Consider the following 22,291-nt stretch of genomic DNA (forward strand, 5'->3'; position numbering starts at 1 on the left):
TTAGTCCTTTTTCAAAATTGTGAAATACACCACAGAGCCCATTACAAAAACCCAGATGCAAAATCAGTGGCTTTCTGACCCCTCTCCAGAGCAGTAATGGCAAATAACCCAATACAACTTTAAACAAAACAAAGCATAAAGAAACTAAAAGGTGAACTAAAAGTTTGTTAGTAGCAAGCTAAGTGATATATCCCCGCACTGGAATCTAAAGTCATCTCCACAAAACACAGTAAATCTTGCAACTGTAATCAAGAAATCCTGAAGTAGGGAGTGGGAGGGCTCTTGCTCAATATGAAGGAACTCTCTGAATTCTTTCTCCAAAGGTCAATGTAGTTTAAATGCAAAAATGGTCTTTAAAGTTTATTTTCCAGAGTAATAGCTGGAAGATATTTTTAATTCCTCACAGAAACTGTTATTCCCGCAGAAAATTGTCTCATTTAATTCAGTTCACAGATAACAGTTCTCTACTGGTTTTTTTTGTTTCTCCTATTTGTTGTCAGACAGGTTTTCAGGGAGGAGGCAGGAGGAACGAAGGAGAAGGTCTCTGCTTTGAGAGACATCACTTCATCCAAATTCAATTCATGCATCCAATGGGAAGGAAGGACAGGTGCACACCTATGCAAAGTGAAATGCCCAGAGCTTCCCACTTCCCATCTTACATTCACCACCTTCAGTTTGACAGCCACATGACATGGTCCATAAACAGAACTTCCCCACCTCATGATTTTTAAAATATGAAAGACATGAGAACCACAGAAATTGATCTGGAGCAAGGTGTGAAAGATCCCTAAAAGAAGAAAGGTGCAACTAAGTCAGAAACATGTTTCTAATCATCTCAAAATGGTTTGGTACAAAGATCTGTTTATTACCAGACAATGTGACAGTGTATATACAAAGACTGTAGAATGTGACGTTTACAGAAAATTTCAGTACCACATGCAGAAACACTATTGCAATGTCATTTTAATAGTTCCAGAATGTTAAGCTGAATAAATACTCCTTGCTTCAAAAATCATTTTTACTTTTACATAAAAATATATAATATTGCACTCTTTACAAGGCCAGCAATTTTGCATATTGGTTTATAACAAGTAGAATTCTACTTTATAAAAAATAAGCCTTTGTGAGCAACACCCCAAACCAGGGAGCACAAAAGCACCCCAATAACCACAATGTTAGTCTTTTTTCTCTTAAACAAAGCACATCACTTCAACATGAGCCAGGAAGCTTTAGCTTTTCGGTCTGTACTTGGACCTTACATTTAGACAGAAAAACATGACTGAAGCAATCCCATACAAGGCTGCTACAATATATACAGTTTAAAATTCTATTCATACAGCATGTAACCACTTGCTTAACTGAACTGAAAACACACCTTTATGTCATGAACTATGAAAACATTTTTCTTAAGTTTTTCTAGTTTGAAAAGTTTTTCAACCAGGAAGTTGCAAGATTTTCTGAAAACTGTTTGGAATTTTCAAAAGAAGTGGAAAGATTTCTTGTGTTTGTCACCTTTGTCACAACTTGACAATTTCATGTACAGTGTTTTGAAGGCAGATGAACCTTAAACATGAGAAGGTACAGCAGTTTGACTGTATGGGAATAGCAGAACATGTCAGTGATGAAAGAGCAAAGCAATTTGAAAGAAAAATGTAACTACATCAGACTTGCATACCATTCTTGTTTTACCATCCCCATGACTAGTAGGCACTCATTCATGCTGTCAAGTTTAGAGGTCTTCAAATCCATCAACTGAAGTACTAATTTTTCATCTGGCCTAAGAATTCAAATTTTTTAAGCCTTTCACAATGGAGGCTTATTTTTTCCCCTCTAGAATAGCACCTAGGAATAAATAACAAATTTGCACAGTATCTGTGTAAACCTTTCCACATCATCTGATGCCTATGAACATTGATTATTCAAGCAGTTAGATTCAAACATTTTACAGTGTGTTGAATCTGAATGACACTAGAAGAGGAGAACATCTGTGCCTTTAACACCTCTTTTTAGAGCTCTGGAAGGTAAGCTCTGTGTGTTCAAAATAGATATTCTGTCACAGAATTGCAATAGGTAATTACTACAAAGTTAGGGACTTAACTCTGCATTGTGATCCGGTCATTGTTTCATGATGCCATGAGGTGTCTACCCACCACTAAGACAAACATTTTATTTTTGTCTGTTGCAAAGACTATTACATTAACAGAGAAGATGGCAAAGTTACAAATATAAAGAGAACAGAAACTCAAGTTTTAGCATTACAATACTGTAAGATGGTGCAAAAAGCACCTACTAAGTTCTTTGCTTCTCAAAAAAAGCAATTTTAAGTGGTCTTTGATTTTTAGATTTTGGATTGCTTATTCCAGAGCTAACCATACTATCACACTCAACTAATCAGATATACATATGCTGACACTTGAATAGATATTTACAGAACTTGATGCTGCTGATACTTTATAACCTTGGAGAGGGAATAAGCATAATCAATTTTTTTAAATACTTCAGTCCAAGAAGTGATTTAAAAAAATACCATTGTGTTTTATATTGCAGCATTTTGACTTGTATGTTAGAGCATTTATGACTCACTTTGCTGGTATTGGAGAATATGACCAGAGCTTCCTGCTGACCTGGATATGCTTCAAGTTTGTGCATGCACATATGCAATTTTACAACCACCTTCGACTGTCCTTTAAAAAACCCAAAAAATTATTCACTCATTTTAGAGACATTCAAAGTACTCCAAAGTCCAGTTAAATAAGAGATCCTAGAATCTACTTTGGATTTAAAGTGCATCAGAGACAGGAGTTAGCAGCAAAACCCGTTGTCACCCAGCCGCGTAGCTGCTGAGGAATGAATAGAACATGGGAAGCTTCAGGCGCTGCTGGTCCTTGCGACACCAGGCGATGACATTCCCATCACTATTGGCTGTGAACAAGTGATGGCCATCACAGGAAAACGTAAGGCTGAAAAACAAGAAGATAGTCTACCTTTGTATCAAATGTGGCTATGGAATATGCTAGAAAACATTAAAAAACCCATGAGAATTTAGCCAACAAAGATTAGCTGCCAGGGGAGACCCAGTGAATTCATTAGCAGTGATATGTTTGCAAACACCTGCTTATTCATCTTTGTAAGCAAACAGGCTGAACTACAGCTTTGGTCAACTTTTCAACATCCCCTGCAGCTTACTACTTATTTCTTCTCAGGGTCAAAGAAAGGGGCAGGATCAGTGGCAGCACCCCACTGTACCCCTCCTGCTTCTGAAAGGAAGGCTTTTCATCAGCAGAGCTCAGGGCCCTCTGAACTTACTTGAAAAAGGCAGAAACTAAATCCATCAGGTTTCATGGCACAGCACAGGACTTCTGTTCAGATGGGCATTGCCTGAGCTATGACAGGGCTAGTAAAGCCCTCCAGTCATGCCACGGGTAATGTCAGAGAGCGTGAAGGTCAGTATCTATTTTTTGTTGCATTTAAGTGGAGAACTTTAAATTATTCAATAGCTACTAAATCACTATCAACAAGCTTTGGGAAATACACTTCTTAAGGGAGATAACAAAGACAATAAATGCCATCAGATAATCTTTTTCCATTAAAAAAAAGGTAGTTTGCATTTTAAATATTTCAGCAAGGGTAAAACCAAAATTTTTCATAGTGATTTGTTACTGTGTTACCATTAAGATGATAAAATTCTGGCATGACCAAGATCTCTGTGCAGACTTCTCTACCACTGGGGATATCAAAGACTATCCTTTCACTGTGTTCTGAAAACACTTTGGCATGAGAATAATTATGCTAATATAAATCAAGGGGACTCAGAGAAAACCAACTAGATGAGCACTCCAAAATGGCAGCTTCCAGGCTCCTCTGAGTTTACTTCTTCCTCCACCATTTCCCTCCAGCATCAGAAAAAAAGGGTGAGAAAAAAAATGCAGTGTTTTCATTTCATGCTGAGGAAGAAACATTCTGTCTATTTAAGTATGATAAAGTTAAGATCAACTCATTTTAATGCAGATTCTGGGAAAAAATATTAAAATTTGAGAATAAGAAGAGTAGCTATTGTTCATTTCTCAGGGGAATCCTGCTAATTTCCATCTGCTGGCAGCAGAACCTAGTTATTACTGTCATTACAAATACAGTACACTTGTGCTCATTTTGCTTTCATGAATAATTAGTAGGTTTGCATTACTCTTTTTAGACATGGATGTTTACCTCCTGTTTTCATATCAAATCCATGTTCAACATGCAAGACTATTCTGTTGTGGTTTTGTTTGTATTATTTTTTTTCTCCAGGAACAAAATGCCACTTTATTGTATGCATAAGATCTTTTTACCTTACAATGGGTTTGGCTGACTTCGAAAATGTTATTTCTCGTACTGGCTTCAAGTCCCACGTACTCCACAGTCTGAAAGAAAGAGCCATTTTTCTTCACACTTAATTTTACAAATATTTCAGTGATAAAAATAACCTATTTAGCAACAACTAAGACTGCAAGCTGAGTAACAGCTTGTCCACCTTCTTTAAAGCCAAATATCAGCATGATGGTTGGCTACATGCTCTCAGACTGTAAGCCTAAGTTGTAGAGCATTTTAATAAATAAACATTTCAAATGCTTACCTTACAACTCCATTTTCAAGGCCCCCTGCAATCACGTTGACAGACACGCCTTCAGGCTGGTTAGAGAAAGCAACAGAGCAAATACTTTCCCTGCAGTGCACATGTCCAACAAGATCACCATTAACTGTCCAAAGTCTCAAATCGCTGCCTCCTCCAACTGCAACAGAACACAGCATGGGATCTTTAAAAACAATAAATCTAGACCACAGTTAAGTCTATAATACTTAAGTGTTCCCTTGCAAAGAATTTAACTTCTTTAAAGATCATAAGACTTAAATGACTGAAGGATATGTGCTGCAGCAAACAATTACTTCTTCCCTCTTTCTGTGACAGGAAGCAAACAAGTACCAAGCCACTGCAGTGATTTAGAAGACATCACATCATATTTATGGAACATTTTACTTACAAAATGCTGTATAAATTTATACCCTTAATGACCAATTTTCATGTACTAATAGGGAAGGCACTAAGATGGAATTCATACTAACTACTTTAAGCATCTGGTTCTTGTACCTTGGCTTGCATTTTAAGCAAAATATTTAAAAGTCGCAAGCACAGTTCTTTTACCTGGCTATCTGGCATTATTTGATTCGATCTAATAACCCAATTACTGCTTTGTCTTAAAAGGAATTGAAACTCATGTCCCTTACTAATTAAAGAATACAATCTTATGCAGGAAAACAAATGGTTTGTGAGCTACAGAAATGGAGTTGAAAGTCTCCATGTAAGTTTAAACCCCTAAATACCAGGTTTCTGAAACTGCTAGAACAATTTCCCCATGTCCTTTAATACCTCTTGCCTGTGCTCTGTAATACACTGCACTTCCCCAAGAACAGTACCTTTGACAACAAATCTCTGTTAAAATGAAAGCAGCCAACTTCACAGAATGTGGGTCCCCCAGGAATCTGTTGAAATTTCAAGTCTTTATAAAAAGAGATCAAGCTGTTGGCCTTTGTATCTCTACACTGTACTCAAACACCTGCCTAATAATTTCTGAAGCATTTTCTATGTTACTATGTAAGGAAAGCAAAATAGTGCTTCTGTTTGACCAAATGCATGCTCAGATGATTAATACCCACTCAGTAGCTAATTTAACAACAAAGGTATTTTGGTTTACTTGGTTTGGAAGTCAAAACAGCTTTTTTGACTGACAAATATACCTGAATCACAAACTGTTGCAATATCACCAGTTGTTTCACTAGCTGAAACTGCAGTCACAGGACTCTTGTGTCCAGCCAGACTCTGGACATAGCACAGCCTGAAGAAAAAAAGGGAACAAGCCTAAAGTTCAGACTCAAACACAACAAAAATTGAGGAAAAATATAAAAAAGAATTATATTAATTTCACTCAACATTTGCACAATTATGGTATATTTCATATTCACTGTAGAAATTCAGCCTTCCATTAGAAAAATTAGTAGGGGTTTGATTTCACAATAAGATAAACACAGAACAAATTCAATTAAAAGGGCAAAGATACCCGGAAGCTGGAAAGCCAGTACTTAAAAGAAACCTACTGGAAAGAGTTACATATATACTTGTACCTGTTCAAATCCCATATTATGCAGGTTCCATCTTTGCTGACACTTATCATTATACTGTATGGTTTGCACACAAACAAGCTTGTTATTTCTGCTGTGTGTCCATACAGATGGACTTGTGACTCCATTTCTATCTCTGAAGGCTGAAAAACAGTAAGACAAAACAAGAACTGTCATGAAAAAGAAAACTATTGTCTCTGTGAAAAAATAAGCCTAGGGACAGATTTAATTCTTAGATTTCAAAAAATGGTTCCTGTTGCTTTTAGTATCATCAGTTAGCAACTGATGTTAATGCTTTATTATGTTTAATGCTTTATGACGTGGTAAGACATAGATATTCCTATTGTTCAACTTTTTGCTTCCAGAGCTTTAGTCTAAGCAAACATTTTGATGTGATCTAATGAAGTGAAATGAAGAACTGCAGTACTTCTGTCTCAATTACACATCTTGAAGTCAGCTGATTTGTTTTCTACAAGACTGCTATTTCCTCACAACACTGAAATAACAGTTCTCAATATTTTAGCATCTTGTAGAAGCACTTGGAAACATAAAAGGAAAACCCAGCTCAGAAGTTGTCATTCTCTGTACAGTAAATTACTAGAAACTCCTCAAGTTGGTGCCAAGTTTGTCAGTGATCCCAAGATGGAAAAACATGCAGGAAGTCAAGTTTAAATATAGAAAGTGCTAGCACTTTAATAAAAATTAAAGCAGCAAAACTTAACACCAAACAACACTTGAGTTACGTAATTCAAAATGATTCAGGCTTCCTGAAAACTGGTGAACCTGAGGGAGTGCTTAATCAGAATACTAATGCTTTATTTAAGACAACTTGCTGTAGAGAGATCAGAATAATATTTGTAAAAGAATGGAACACTTTTCTCCTTGTTTCCTCACATATCAGAGCACATCACCTGCATTTCTGTACCAGGGTGCAGGATACAGATTAGCAGGTCTACAAAAAATCCTTGAAAGTCAGAACAGAAGAGAAAAATATACATATGCTCAACTCATAGGTTGTAGAAAATCTACACATCCTTCTGCACTAACAGGGACAGTATAATCTATGTAACACTGCAAAATACAATATATTTTATGACAACAGGAACACCACCTGCTAGTTTGCTCTTGCTACTGAGCATCTCACTTAAGTAAGGCATTTATGAAAATACCAAGTTGCCATTCTCAGAACAGTGTTGTACCTCACATATAAAAACCCTTCTTAAATCCTTGCTCAGTTTAGAGAAAAAAAATCATACCAAAATTTTCCATAACAGCAACAAACAAGACTAGTGATTTTATGACAAATAGATTCTGATAACCCTTTTTTAACTGTGCTCCTCCTATCTCCTTTAAGTGACGCTCTTGATCTGCATTGCAACATCTGAACTGAAAGCCGCATTCACCTTTAGCAGTTTCTTCAGTACTAATAGGAACAATTTATTATTCTTGTAACAATATTGCAATGAGACAAGCTGGAATTTTAATACAACTTAATACAAGTGGTGCTATGTTCTACTAAGTTATGAAATAGTTACCTCATGCCTGAAACATTGTGCTCTTATTACTTCCCACCTAAAACAGTATCTAGATGTGGGAAAACATGAACATCTACCTTAAAAGAGCAGCTCTTTGTGTTGGTTGCCCCAAATGACTGCCTACAGCACTTACTTGAGTGGAGAATTACAATGATCCCTTAATAGACCATTGAAGTGCTCTTTCTGTTTGCAAGACAACCCTAACAGTCATCAAGTGAAGGCTGGAGTAGCATGTATAACCAGAAACATGTGACTGAAATTTTCTCAAAGGTATGACTTATTGTCAGCATGGATCACAGTTTCAAAGCAGTTACTTCATAGGCTTTTGACCATTCTAAAGGTTTGAAAAAACAGATCATCTGAAGCACATCGTGGAGGCATTTTTGAATTCTGACTGCATGCCTTGGAATTACCATATCCAATTAACAACATGGTATCTGCTTTATGCCTATGCATTGCATTTATACAAGCATGAAACAGCAAAATATTCATTTCAAGTACTGCATTAGAGCAGACTGTTCACTTTATCACTGATAGCTGACAAGATGGATACAGAGCAGATGCCAGGAAGGCCATTTGCATTCCCTGTAGCCCTGACTTGGGTAATTGACTCAACTGACTCCTTCCTACAAAAGTGGCACAAGGTCAGTCTGCCTGGGCCATGTAAAACTGTCAGTGCTGAGAAATTCAGCAAAGATGATCACAAACACGAAAACATCTGTGCAGCTGAACAATAAATAATGACTTGTTTTTATGAAATACAAGGAACTGAAGAATCGTAACCCCAAGTAACTACAGTTTCTTTTCAGCTTTGCAGAAGGCAAGTATATTGAATTTCTGTTTTTAAAAAAATTTAACTGGAATCAAAGTCTGAGTACAGGTTATTTACAAGTTCACTATTCCAGTGAGCAGTTAAAGTTCCTGACTGACTGAAGCTTGCAGGCTTCAAGCTCTACTTCATTTTTCACACTCAAAGTGCTGCTGAGCTTAGGAAATCTGAGTGGCAGATCACCAGAAATTGGAGGAAGGCCAAGAAAAAAAAATTCCCTGTGTTTGTCCTCTTCCTAGTCTAAGCATCTGCTGTTTGCCTCTACTGAAAAAAAAACTGGGTAGGCATAGCAGATCATACCAAGGTTCTCTCTAGCTCATGCTAATGTAGTGATTCAAAAGCATCAAGGAGTACAATACCACACATGTGGTAAATCTGCCAATATCTCTATCAAGCTAAATTTGAGAAATCCGTTTAGTTCATTTGTCACTATGGGTAATCCTGTAGATGTACCTAATATGAGGTGTTAGGAAAGTTGCATACTCTGTTAAAACTATGAGGAATAGAAGTTACTACTAAAGAAAGTCACGTGGAAGTTTAGAAGTTCAGTCAAAATCAGATGATTAATTTTGAGTTCTATTTATGCTTTCATACCATGCGTATTAGCAAGCAATAGCAAGGGAATTTCTACTAGTCTCTCAGTATTTTCCACTAACACATTAAGTAATGCAAGTTCCTTTCTGTCTTCTCTGCTCACAGCTTTTCCCCTTGGAGAATACGACAAAATAAAGAGGTTTGGTGGTTAATATACATACTGTCTGAGATTTCATCCTGGTTCTGTGTAGTATCACTGCCTTCTGCATTTGAATTGTTATTTACTTCAGGGAATTGCATTCCATAGTTTCATTTAAGACATTAAAAGGCTCTGTCTCCTTCATAGAAAAAGTTACTCAATGCAGGGAGCTTTATTGTGCCAGAGAACTTCAATTCCAAGTCCTGGACTGAATACACTCAGAGCTGTACATGTAACCAGTTACACACTCAGGAGATAAGGACTGATTAAAGGCTAGCAGTATGTGAACAACAGCTTAAGAACAACACACAAACATGCTGAGATATCAAACAGGATATTTCAAAAGTAAATACTAATAAACCATATGATTTTTTTTTTCTTTTAGAAATTCTCCAGAATATAAGTTTTCTTTTCTCACTTTTCCTGTTTTGAAAAGACTAATAGCAAATACACCTAAATCCTTAAATATAAATTTTGGCCAATGTAACTTACCGTACTGCTGGTGAATCTGTTCATATATGCTGTGATCACACCAGATTTACTACCTGTGAACAGCTGACAACTGTCTGGCACCCAAGCACAACTTGTTACCTTCGAAAGACAAAACAAAGCCAGGAAAAGTTAGAACAAACTATTCTGTTATTTTCATTATGCCATGGCATTTGGTCAAATCAATTATTGGTTATACTAAGAAAAGCCATGTACAATATCCACGTTAAAAGAATCCAAGAGTTAAAATAGAGCTGTCCTGGGTTATATTTGTTATTACTTTAGAAACAAAGTAATGAGGAAAATCTCATGTGACCTTGAATTCACCATTAACGAGCTGTGAACCAGTGCAGACTTCTAGATCTACAGCCACATCATCAGCCAAAAATGTTTTGGCAGAATCTCATCAATCACCGGCGTGTGACAGAGATTATGCAATGTTCCCTAACAATCTTTTTCAGATGAATCCTAAACTACAGAGGAGTTCTGCTTCTAATATGAGGCATCTATTTTCTGTATTAGTTTTTCCTGGCACAGAACTTATGCTTTTATACATCCTCAGCAATATTTCATTCAAAAATCGAATGCATTCACAAGGAATCTTTACCTAGTACAGGAAAACACCCAGAAACAAAATACAGTGGAGCCATGAGGAAGACATTCCAAAGGAAATCAAAAACGTTTAGAACAGTTGTGTTTTGATGCTCACCTCCAAGAAAAATGAAAGGAAGACTACCTACTGCTGAGTCAGGCCAAAGACTAAGAGACTGATTTTTTTTTGTTTACCTGATGGAGCTGTGAACTCTGTATAAAATTTACTGGAGGTTCACTTTGCTTGCTTTTCAGTCGTAAAATGTTATCGGCATACCCCCAGCTCAGGATAGCTGACCACTGAATGTCAGTGCTGTGCATGCTTCTCACACCTGGAGGAAGACATGTCATATCGTGTCATATATGCAGCCAGATTTGATCACTTCAATAGTTAACAATAAAAACCTCAGGCTCATGCTTTATCTTCAGCTAGAATATCAAACCCCCTGAAGTTTCAAAATAAGATTTTCCTGTTAGGCTAGTTAACCTGCAATGTATTACAAACAAATAAGAGTTTTCAGAGACTCGATAAACATTGTCTTCTTCAAAGATAGTTTGCAACCTGGACAAAGTTTTCTTAAACAAGTGCTTCACCTCTTGAGAATGGAGAAGGGGGCAAGAGGCTGACAATACTTCCCAGCTAGAGAAATGATTGCTCATAACTTCAAAGAGTTATGAGTTACTTATTTTTGTTGACTAAATGTGAAGCCATTTGTTTTTAAAAAAACCTTCACCAGTACACATTATCATGAATACAAAAGAGATTATGAGAACTTATTTGTACATTATAAGTAGGAAATCCCCTGAGAAGTTTATCCGAAAGCAGATCATCCTTCACCTCTGCTTTTTACTGATAACTTTTCTCATTCTCTGCCTCTGAAAACCATCCCTTAAATTTTCTTTTCTGTTGCCACATATGCTTATTCATCTGTTTTTCCCTTCTTGGATACAATCTGCTGGCAAGTTCTAAAGTTAAATCCTCATGCTTCAGTCATCACTCCGGTGAAAATATCAACTTAATTACAGAATGCCTCTGCTGTAATATTGAAAATTACAACTAAAATCCATTCTCCACGGAAGACACCACACACGTGGAAACTGCTAATGGACTTATAAATCAATCTTTGGCAAAAGTGACTCAATTTGGTAAGTTCGCTGGAGAATGACAGTAGCATTAAACTTAATTTTTTTTTTACTCATTTCATATGTACTGTGCATATAGAGAATAAGCACAAATTCATACCTTGCTCCTTGCTGTATATCATCAAAAGGCAAAACTTGCTGGACAAACCACATATAGCTTTAGTTGGTAAAGCCTGGAGAGAGCCAAACCTTTCTCCGTGTGGTTGGCTAAAGCAGACAACAGGGTCTGGAGCACTTGGGGAACCAACATATTCTCCCCACTTCAAGCCTTTTATCCATGGTAATGGACTCTAAAACAAGCACAAAGAGGGTTTAAATTAAAGAATTTTTTAAAAAATATTATTTCATTAGTACTGAAGAATGATTCATATCACTTTCCCATAAGCAATTACATGGTAAAGGCAGCTGAAGTATATTATAAAGACTAGAAAGACAAGTTTGAAGCCCTGTAGTCCCATCAGCCTAACTTCAGGGGAGTTCTGCTACTTCTTCATGGGCAGACACAGCGAGCTTCTAGTTCAGGTAGTTCGGTGAAAAATACACATTTTTTCCTAATGCAAGGATTCAGTTTCTCACTGGTCCTTAGGGAAAAGAAAGGTTTGAAGTGAAGAAAGTTTAATTGTCCACTAGGCAGAAAAAAGCTGAAGACGGTAGAAAGCACAGCATGTGTTTCCCTACTCTAAGACTGCACACAGATTCCAGGATTCATCACTAAAAGTATATAACTGTTCAAGTGAAATGTTTTCCAACACCTATTTTCCATAACCAAAATAAACTCAGATCTTAGTTTGTCTCATATCACAAAAGCATAAAAATAATTTTCATTGTCACTTAGTAATTTTGTGTGTTTTCTTTACAGTACAAGTTGCAGTTGCAGTAGCAAGTTGCAGTTTTAGGAAGGAAACTGTAAACCAAGGGTAGAACAATTACAGCATATAAATATGAAACAATCTTGCAAATCAAAATTACATACTGGATATATTATTTCTTTAGTGTGTTCTCTGGTTTCTCTGAATGCAAATTGCACGAGTAATCCCATGGCAGCAGGAAGTTCTCCTTCCATGATAAGCCTGGATCCAGGTCTACTGACATGGGCTGCATGGAACAGCTGACGAGGGGTTTGCCCATAGGTTTTTATCATTGTTTCAAGGGCTCTTCTCTGAACAGGATCTTCAACAGCAGAAACATCCATCCCAAAATAGGTCTAGAGAGGGAGGAAAAAAGAAAGAGATGGGGCAAGAGTAAGCTCATCAGGTTTGCCTTTGGGAAAGATTTTGGCAACACATGCAAATTCAGAGGCAGACTCTTCAGCTGTTTGCTTAAGACTTCAACGAGAAGGCATCCTACAATGGCTGTGCTGACTAAAGAGCCACTGAAAACAGTAACCTGTCACTGCTTCTTTACTGGAAATAACTATCACTGCAAGATTTATCATGTGAGCTGCTCCTACATATATGCCGTGGCTAATTTCTGTCAAAGAGAGACCTTTACGAATCTGAGCAAAACCAGACAGATTGCTGATAATAAAGAAAAAAATTGGAAGAGTGTTTTCTGTACCTCTTTTTAGTGAGCATACAAAAAATAAAGCTCAGTTTGGGGGTAGAGAGGGAAAAAGAAACCTCGTATTTTAAGAGAGTGGAAATTATTTCCTTCTTTTACTTGTCTTTTTTATGCCTGTCTAGTTGTGTATGACACACTTTTCCTCAGTCACACTGACAAAGGCCTTGACATTTCACTTGAAAAAAGAATAAAAACGCAAAATTAATATTTAAAATTTAAGGTACTTATGCACAGAACGAGGAAAAGGAAAGGAAGCATTCAAATGACTACTTGAAAAAGCCACCACTGCCAACACTACTGTTTTATTAGCTTTTCCAACTACAGAACAATCACTAAAACCATGGAACACATTTGAATACATTTAAAGCCATGACTACCTGGCTGAGCAAACTTTGTGATAGTAAGTATTGAAGGTAAAGAATATCCATGTGACAATTAAGTAATAAAACTCTGAAATTCTTTACACTAAATGAAGGCTTATTTGAAATTGAATTTGCTGTAGGGAATAGAGCTCATAAGAGGGACAGAACACAAGGTGTATGTGAAGAACACAAACAATAAGCTCAAGACAAAGGGAACTATTTTCATCATATCAAGAGCTGCAGCACTATCTGTCTAGATGAAAAGCCTTTGAATGAGATAGAAGCAGATACACACAAACAGAGTACCCACATACCACTGCAAACAACTATCCATAAAGCCTAAACCCCAGACCTCACCATTCCCCATGCCTAGCTCAAGGCAAGAAAGAAGAACACAAATTCACCAAGTCTTACAACACTCCCTGGGATCTTATCAGTTCCACACTGAAACAGGTAAAGCCTTTTCTTATTCTTCAACATTTCATGAGACAGGGACCTTGCTTCATGTTGGATGTTTTTCAAGCAAGTCAGACCAAACTTTCCCCTGTTAAGTTACTAAGGGCAATGAACACACACACTGCTTAACAAATACTTACTGCAGGATGAAAGACATTAATAGCCTGGACAGAGGCCTTGCCTTTTTGCTTATAACCAAACACCAAGTCAATCCAGTGACAGATTGTCTGGGAAACATGGTCGGACTCCAAAGCCTGACGATGAATCAAGATAAACAGACGAGGATCATTACGAGCCCAGGGTGGAAGATTGACGTGGTTAACTCTGTCACCATTTTGACGGACTCCAAAATCAAAACCTAGAAAGACAGCAGTGAATATTCCAACATTTTAGTCAACAGTAACTTCAAAAAGGCCATTATAGGATTCCATGAAAGTAAACTATTAAGCATAGTGATTGCTGATCAACAAAGCAGCATCATTAACAAGTCCCTCTGAAACACATTCAAGCTGTACATACTCATTTAGATGGAAAAATCAGAAAATAGGAAACTCCTTTGCCCTGCTACCATAATTATGCAAAAACTTAGCTTAAGTCCTACATATCAACTTTTTAAGCATATCCACAAATTCGTGCCAGATTTCTCCCATACATCTACTGTTTAGCATAGTCAACCAAGGGATATAAATGTTCTCAGTTTCAACCCATAGGTTCATTTATACAACTGGTTTGGGTGTATAGGTTTGTTGTCCTCTTAGTATACCTTCTCTGTTAACTAGAAAGTCGGGAAGGTAGAAAAATTCTGGTATAAGCTCCTTTACGTCAGTCATTGATTCATACGAAGAGAGTCTCCAGGTTGTATTGGTAGAGTGAAAAGTTCTGTCTGGGATGTCAAAACTTTGATCTGTAAAGAAATCCAAACTGAATTTGTTACATCAATGATGGACACTAACAGTTGCTCATCTGCAACTTCAAGTAGTTAATTGCTCTCTAGTTAGCTGAGAACATTTAGAATTCTTTTATCTCAACTACTATGTGTTAGACATGGACTACAAGGTATAGGTCAGTTTTTTATGCTACAGAAACAAAGGCATAAATATAAGATGTACAGCTTTATGGTCTAGCTCGATAATTTCAAAAATGGGTCTACTGTTAAACCATACCAGATGTAATTTTACCCAACTCAGTTATTTGCAATTGAGAAATTATGCTACATAGGGTAACATATAGCATTCCTGGGTCACTGGAACAAGGCCCAGATGTGAAAGGCAAGTATAAGCAAACATAACCTTACCTTGGTAAGCTAAAAACATTTTAGTAAAAGGTGGCAGCCTAACTAGGAAATGAAGCACAGTTCCACTGTTGGAATAATGAGATCCATAGTGATAGGGTTGCACAGGGGGCATTGGATCATCCTCGCGTGCTCCTTTACGGTACTCTTCTTCCAAATACTAGGAAAATAAAGAAAAGATAAAAAAATCACAAACCTGCTTTGATAAAATGAGAGCTTGCCTAAGTTGTTTAGGAAAAAAAACCTAAAACTTTTTCAGAAACATACATTTAAAAGTGATTTGGAATCAAATACACTTTGAAGTGTCCAAAGACACACAACCACTTTCACAATCCAATTAGGTATTAAAGTCGTCAGCCAATTTAAATGACCTATTTTCCATTATTTATTACTTTGGCTTTTCCCCATCACCCCACCTCTTGTTTTCTAATACAGTAGAGTCATTGTATAAGCTTTTCAATACTAAATAGAAAAAACAGTATTTGCAAATAATACACTAGACCAAGGTGACAGACAAGCTTGAAAGTCCAGCTGCAGATGCTTTAATTCCTTAGCAGGCTCCTGTTTCTTACAGCCTTTAAAACATTCTAAAGAGAAAAAAAATCAAGAAGCACTATAATTATAGCAGGGCATGTTAAAATAAGAGTACTTGAGTGAAAACAGCTTTTCTGTTATCAAACAGAAAAAACAGCTACAAGCCCCACTGAAGTAATTTCAAAAAAACAGCAGCAAGTTATCTTCCTGATCTTCAGGGATCTTTACATATATGCATGGTTATATGTAAGGTATTAAATTCCTCAGCAGTCTCACATGGAAAGACTAAACTGATTTATGATTGCAGGTACAGGAACAAACACAACTTCCAAGCATGTTATAAATTATATACTATATATAATTCCCAGGGAATGTTTCTGGGAAAATATACTGGAAATAAAAATTCTGTAGACATGAAATACTACATTTGTGGTTTCTTTTTCCTCCATCAATATATGTTTAAAAAACTAAAGCCACCTTGTCATTTATGTATAGGACAAAGGCAAGAAGCAAAAGTTATCCAAATTACCTTGTAAGTATCCACGTAACGATCCTCTTTTTCTTTAGACTGCACAGCAATTGGCTTGACCAGATTTCTGCAACAGAAGTAGCACTGATATCTTGTAATTTCTATAAGAACATTGATTCATGCCATTTAATAGTGCATTATGAAGAATAACACCTTTCATATCATGAAAAGAACAAGAAAACACTTTTCAAGACAGTACAGAAAATAAAAAAGTCATTTTAGTTAGTACTAAAGGCAACCTCAGATCCCCATCACAGTAACAGGCTGGAAAACGCCAAGTGCCTCTGTCAAACCAGAAGCATCCTATAAAGGCAAAGACAGTGCACACAAATGTTAGATCAATAGAAGTTTATTAGGATGGGACAATTCACTCAGATCCACTGATAATGAAGACTATGATTTTGTAATTGAAAGTACCTGGACAAATAACTTACAAGATTATTTTGTTTTCTATTTAATTTTTGTTAATTGGCCTGGAAGTCTTTAACCATATGAATTTAAACATACAGCTTCTATTTAAATCTATGGACTTTACATATCCCTATTAACCCAATCTAAGTCCAATACATTGCATTTGAGTCTACACACCCATTTTATTTCAATATTCAAGGTGAAGCAGCCACTTTTTGTAAAAAGCCCAAGTTACTAAGGATGAGGCTTGTCCCTGAATAGTTCCATTCCTGTATGTGTGCAGCTTAGTAGAATGAAATTAAAAAGCTATATGGGATAATCAGTTCAGGTATTTGGAAATAAACAGTTCCAAACATTTCATATTACCTATAAACTGATGGGTCATTTAGGTCCAGTGTTTCATTCGTGTAGTCAGAAAGTATAAAAGGAAATACTGGATATTGCATGAGATCATTGAAGGAACGGCCTGCATGTTTGTTTAAATGAGTCAGATATTCAAAGTTAGTAATCTGTCCTGTGCACCACAGGTGGGTCAGAGCAGTAATATTTCCATATTCCAAAAGGTTAGGCAAATTGTTAGTTAAGATGTTGTGGTATACATCATCACGGACCTAGAAGAAAACACCATAGATTTAATCACACAATTAAAAAAAGTTCAACCTACCAAGACTTTGTAAGTTTCTCTCATTTTACAAATTTCCAGATATCTGTTGTAATGGAATAATGTTTAGTGTTACTAAGACTCTTCAATGTCTTAATATATCAGATGTGTTTTACAACATGCCTACGACTGTCTACAAGTCTAGCTGAGCCAAGTTCTTTCAAAGGTATTAGGCAGAATTTAATTAGTCCATGCAACATATCTCTATAAAAACTAATGCATGAATATACATGTTATGAAGACACAGTCAGATGTTTTATGTATTATTATGCATTGGTGCCACATTACCTTTGTGTTATCAAAAGCCAAGAGTAAAGTTCTACCATTTGTAAGAAATATTTCCACAGCATTGTCTCTTAACTGCCACCAGCGCTTATGAACTTCCTTAATTTCCTCATACGTCCAAGAAAATGATGCTGGTTCAGTTTCTCCATGAAAACTCTGTAGAATTTGCAGTTAAAAAGTTATTTTAAATAGCAGATTTTCCAAACAAGAACCCCTTCAATGCATCCAGTTTATAGCCATATAGCAGATCATAAGGCAAACTTTAATTTTGCTGCAATGCTTTAAGACATTGTTGTGATTTTGTTCATCAATCTTCCCCATCACTCTTAAGACAGTGGGCAGAACGTCATTCATTCTCCTCAGCTGCTCCACTTTCATATCCAATACTAGCAAGCAATGCCATATTTTTACTGGCTCTTAAGCTAAAATATTGGATAGCCAACCAGAGCAAGCAAAGCTTTATCATGAATCCCAATTCTGACAGTTCTGTGAAGGTCAAAGCAGCAAAACAGTTGGGAGCATCTTAAACCACAGGAGCTGTGTGTTTTGTAGAAGCAAGGAAGAGCTCTGTAAAAACAGTTTAAAGCTCTCAGTAGTATAACCCATATCTTGATTATTTTTAAGTGTCTGTTGGATGTATAAGCAATTTGAACAGCCTTTGTATGTCAGAAGGATTAAGTCAGTTGCAGTTTCCTCCATGACACAGTCCTCTTGGATAGGATAGGGGAGGGGCTAGAACATCCCATACAAAGTCACATTCAAGAATCAGATGCTGCAGAGCACAGCATGACTCAAACACTTGTGAGTGTCTGTCCTTCTTGGGGCTCCAGCTTCCACTGAGGCAAGTTACCTCAGGTTCAGATCAAAGTAAACTCTGTGCACCTATGCTGAATGCACAGCATGGAGCACAAGGTGCAGAAGCCTCCCCACACCACCTGTTCCTCATTCCTCTCAGCCCCACGCTCACATCTTTCCTGTTTTCTCCTATCACCACTGATTCCACAAGCAGGGGAACAGAAGCAACACTGACACCAAACTAATCAGTTTGGCTAGCCTTGTCCAGAGGCGTCTAACCCTAGTACTGCAGCAATCTCAGTGACAGCAGACAAAAGCTACACGTGGCCAGTTGGGAAAAATTAAAGCTGGACAATACGCACTAACACTTACCGAACTTTCAATCGTGTCTGAAGCATTATCTTCAACAAAATACATGCCACATTTTCCTGCAGCAAATAGGTGCAAAAAGGTACATGATATTGCTATTAGCATAATGCATCTTAGGCTTATATAAACCATATCCAGGACTTAAGAATACTAAGAATAATATATGGGCAAGACAGTACTTGACAGAAAAATAATTCATCATTCCACATCTTTTAGCAAGTAGTCTGCAATCTTATCAACAGTCCAAACAGCACTCATGCAAACAGTAGAGAAGAAAGGCAAAATTGATCTATGAAGTATATAATCCATAAGAAGTCAGGCAACAGCTCAATTACTTTAAAAAAATTAGCCAGGTTTAGATATACAGCAGAATCTTACAGAAAAAATGTATTTGTGAAGACTGAAAATTCTACTTACCTAACAACAGTTCACCAGCAGTCTCTCTAGAAGGTGCTACGCTTATACATCTTCGATTAACTCTGAAATATTTCAAAGTGCATTATTGCTTATGGATTTATGCACCTTTTGTCACGACCTAAAACTAAAAAGCCTCAAAGCCTACAGCTGAAGAAAAGCTGTTCAACACCATGACTAATGGTATAAATCCTGAAGGGGGAAAGAAAACAGAACCTCAGCTTTCTAGACTTGAACATTAGTATATTTGTACTTATTTCTTTGTGTGTTCTCTGTAGTTATTTTAGGCTGAAGTAGTGCCTGTAACAGGTGGCAAGTTGACACTACTGCAGAGCTGAGTAACACAAGGGTAAAAGCAAGAGAAGACGACAACACAATTTGCTTTTGAACACTGATGGAAAGATCTTAGATACCTAAGACACGCAGTGGTACTAAGTGACAAATAAGATATCGCATCAAGTTATCCCACAGAAGTCCCATCTGCGTATCACACTAGGGGGTATTTGGTAGCTCTAGTCTTTTGTTTTTGATTTTTTTTAATAGTTATTTAGACAAAAAAGTGATAACTATTTCAGTGAATTAGCAGAAGTCAGGAAAAGGAGGTATTATCCAAACTTTACCTTATATGTTCACTTGCAGCTTTGTCCTTTACAGTAGAGGAGTGAGAAGAATGTGTTTTGTCTTCAAATAGATAAGACAACGGAGTTTTTATCACACCTACAAAGAAATCACAAATAAGGCATTAACAGTGATTACAATGCAGACATGCTTGTAGAAGGTGTTATAATTACCTTCCTGTTTCTGCCTGTCTGGGAGGAGGTACTTGTTTGGAATAGTGAGGTAGCACCTCTGCAAGCGGCGCCTCTCTCTGTTTGGGCCCTCTGTTGGATCGAGCTGCCAGGAAGTTGGGTAATAGACTGGGTCGTACCAGAGTGCTCTGAGAAAACCAAGAAGTGTTAAGAGTTTAGCAGCAGAGGCAGCATACGTGCTTATTAATTTTGTTCTTTAACCAGTAGAAAGGCCTAAGTTACTCAACAGAACACTAGGTAATTACTTCTGAAAAAGTATCAAAACACTGAATTTCTGTAGTTCATTTTCATGAGCTGTTCCACTGACTGACTTCTTACAAACTACTACTGTAAGACTGTTTTTGAAGCTATTAATTCTGATGAAAACAGCAGTACAATGCATCCAACGCTATTTTGAAAACTCAGCTGCTGCCAACATGACATAATACTGTTTCTGCAGTGATCAAAATACCATAGTTTGGTTTCTTGTTAAAAACTTAACATCTTTGTTCACTAATTCATATAGAACAAGAGTATTTAGATGCTAATGTGAATAACATTAGCCACAAAACATTTTTCTATTCTGTTTGTATAATGCAAGATATGAAAACTTCAACATACTCCTCACTGCATTTGGCAGAGCAAAATATAACTAAACAGCCTGTCTAAATGGCATCGAAATACTACTTGGCTACTCAGCTGCTCACCATAAAAAATAGGATAATAAATCAACTATTTTACGAGTTTATACCTATCAGATGATTAGTACAAGTAATTCTAATTTTAATATCACCTACATTTCACATGCCTTTAAGTAGAATGAGAAGCACATGTCAGGCATTGAGTATCTCGGTTTTTCACTGAAATGAGAAAACTTACCGATCATGGGTAAGCTGCTGAACAAGTTCCTGCCAATGTCTGCTGGCACTTAGCTCTGCCTTATACATCCCCCTGATGTGTTGGATTACTTTCTTCCTTTCCATTCCTTGTGACAGAGACACAGCTTGTGTGATGTCTCCAGCTATTTTAGAAATGTCTTTAGATTTTGAATCTAGACGTTGAAATAGACTGAGGAAAAGAGTTGTGTTTTAAAATGTCAAATAAACACACTGAAGGCAAGGCAAGACACTAAAATGCCTTATAAAATGCAGTTTTGCAGTAACTATCTGTAGCTTTTGTTATAGCAGAGGCAGAGCAACTTAGCCTACATAATTGAGATTCGTGATTACCTTTTGCTTCTTAGCCATCAAACCCCTATTACTTCTGGCCAAGACAAAACAAGCAGGTCAGAAGTTCAATGGCTAAATATCAGCATGCTTCACTAATTCATGTATACTCCTTACAATAAAAATCTGGAGTAAGGACAGTAATTTACCACTGATTAAATCTCCTAAGTCATTCAATGTAAAGCCTTAAATGTAAAACCTGCATGGACTTGACTGAGCTGACCTTTATAGCTACTACAATTGCCTGCATTAAAGCACACTGTGTGCATCTCAAATCTGATTTTTATGGCAAAAACTGAAACGTAAATTAATAGAAAGAACTCTTAAATCTACCACAAGATACTGAAACTCACATTACATCAAGAAGCAGCAGTTTATGTAACTCACAAAAGTATTCAAAGATATCCTGCATATTATATTTTATTATACCACTTATTACACAACCTATCAAAATGCATATACCTTTGTATAAAAGTAAAATTAAAAACCTGAAAGCTAGTGTTGTTGTTAATTTGAAAAAAACCCATCTATAATAGTCATACAGGCAACTTTGCAATGGGAAGTGCTGCAAGAGAACATCTGAGAGAGTTTCTGCAGCCCCTTAAATAAGGTACTTACTTCTGCCGATTATTAGCCATTGTCTTCTCCCAAGCAGCTTTGTTTACACCTTCCTCCATCTCATATTTCTTCTGATCCTGAATGGAAGTTTTATATATTACTTTCCATTTTCAGATGGATGAAATAAGGAAGGAGAGGCTAAAAGATATGCCAATTTAAAAAAGCAAGACTGACAAAACTGTTTAACTGATATCTTCACAGCGCCTAAAGCCAGGAAGCCTTCACTTCAGTTACTGCCATTTCATTATATTTGGATATAATTTTTCTTTTCGCAAGAAATCACAAAAATTATTTTCTTGACAATGAGAGATAGTATTAACTTATTATGAACTCCTGCCTTTGTCTGGGTTAAGTAGTATGTTTAACCACGAAGCTTGAGAGCTTGTTGTGAAATGTTGAGTATATGTGACAGAAATATTTAGAACTCAAAAAGAATTTCCAGAAGACAAGCCATGCATGAAAGAAACCCACCATCTGCAGATAAACTGACCCCATATAACAGATAATTGTCTCAAATAC

General features: G+C 36.7%; 2 protein-coding genes across 4 annotated transcripts in view; one reads left to right on the forward strand and one right to left on the reverse strand.

The window, feature by feature from the left end:
• Positions 1-22,291, forward strand: part of EDARADD (EDAR associated via death domain) — a 405,148-nt gene that overhangs the window by 118,478 nt on the left and 264,379 nt on the right. The window lies entirely within an intron of this gene.
• The window catches only part of LYST (lysosomal trafficking regulator), an 84,757-nt gene continuing 63,310 nt past the window's right edge, over positions 845-22,291 (reverse strand). For both annotated transcript variants that reach the window (XM_071549579.1, XM_071549578.1), the window contains exons 33-53: positions 21,773-21,849; positions 20,808-20,996; positions 19,932-20,077; positions 19,761-19,857; positions 19,144-19,205; positions 18,730-18,785; positions 17,566-17,718; positions 16,983-17,227; positions 16,206-16,272; positions 15,146-15,302; positions 14,615-14,755; positions 13,992-14,209; positions 12,447-12,677; positions 11,574-11,763; positions 10,526-10,662; positions 9,743-9,841; positions 6,157-6,296; positions 5,773-5,870; positions 4,613-4,769; positions 4,329-4,400; positions 845-2,960 (exon numbers count right to left, since the gene is read on the reverse strand). In XM_071549579.1, the coding sequence (XP_071405680.1) occupies positions 2,822-2,960; positions 4,329-4,400; positions 4,613-4,769; positions 5,773-5,870; positions 6,157-6,296; positions 9,743-9,841; positions 10,526-10,662; positions 11,574-11,763; positions 12,447-12,677; positions 13,992-14,209; positions 14,615-14,755; positions 15,146-15,302; positions 16,206-16,272; positions 16,983-17,227; positions 17,566-17,718; positions 18,730-18,785; positions 19,144-19,205; positions 19,761-19,857; positions 19,932-20,077; positions 20,808-20,996; positions 21,773-21,849 (2,871 nt within the window). In that variant the 3' untranslated portion in view covers positions 845-2,821. The remainder of the gene's footprint in view (positions 2,961-4,328; positions 4,401-4,612; positions 4,770-5,772; positions 5,871-6,156; positions 6,297-9,742; positions 9,842-10,525; positions 10,663-11,573; positions 11,764-12,446; positions 12,678-13,991; positions 14,210-14,614; positions 14,756-15,145; positions 15,303-16,205; positions 16,273-16,982; positions 17,228-17,565; positions 17,719-18,729; positions 18,786-19,143; positions 19,206-19,760; positions 19,858-19,931; positions 20,078-20,807; positions 20,997-21,772; positions 21,850-22,291) is intronic.

This window comes from Pithys albifrons, chromosome 2, assembly GCF_047495875.1.
Source record: "Pithys albifrons albifrons isolate INPA30051 chromosome 2, PitAlb_v1, whole genome shotgun sequence".
Lineage (NCBI taxonomy): Eukaryota > Metazoa > Chordata > Aves > Passeriformes > Thamnophilidae > Pithys > Pithys albifrons.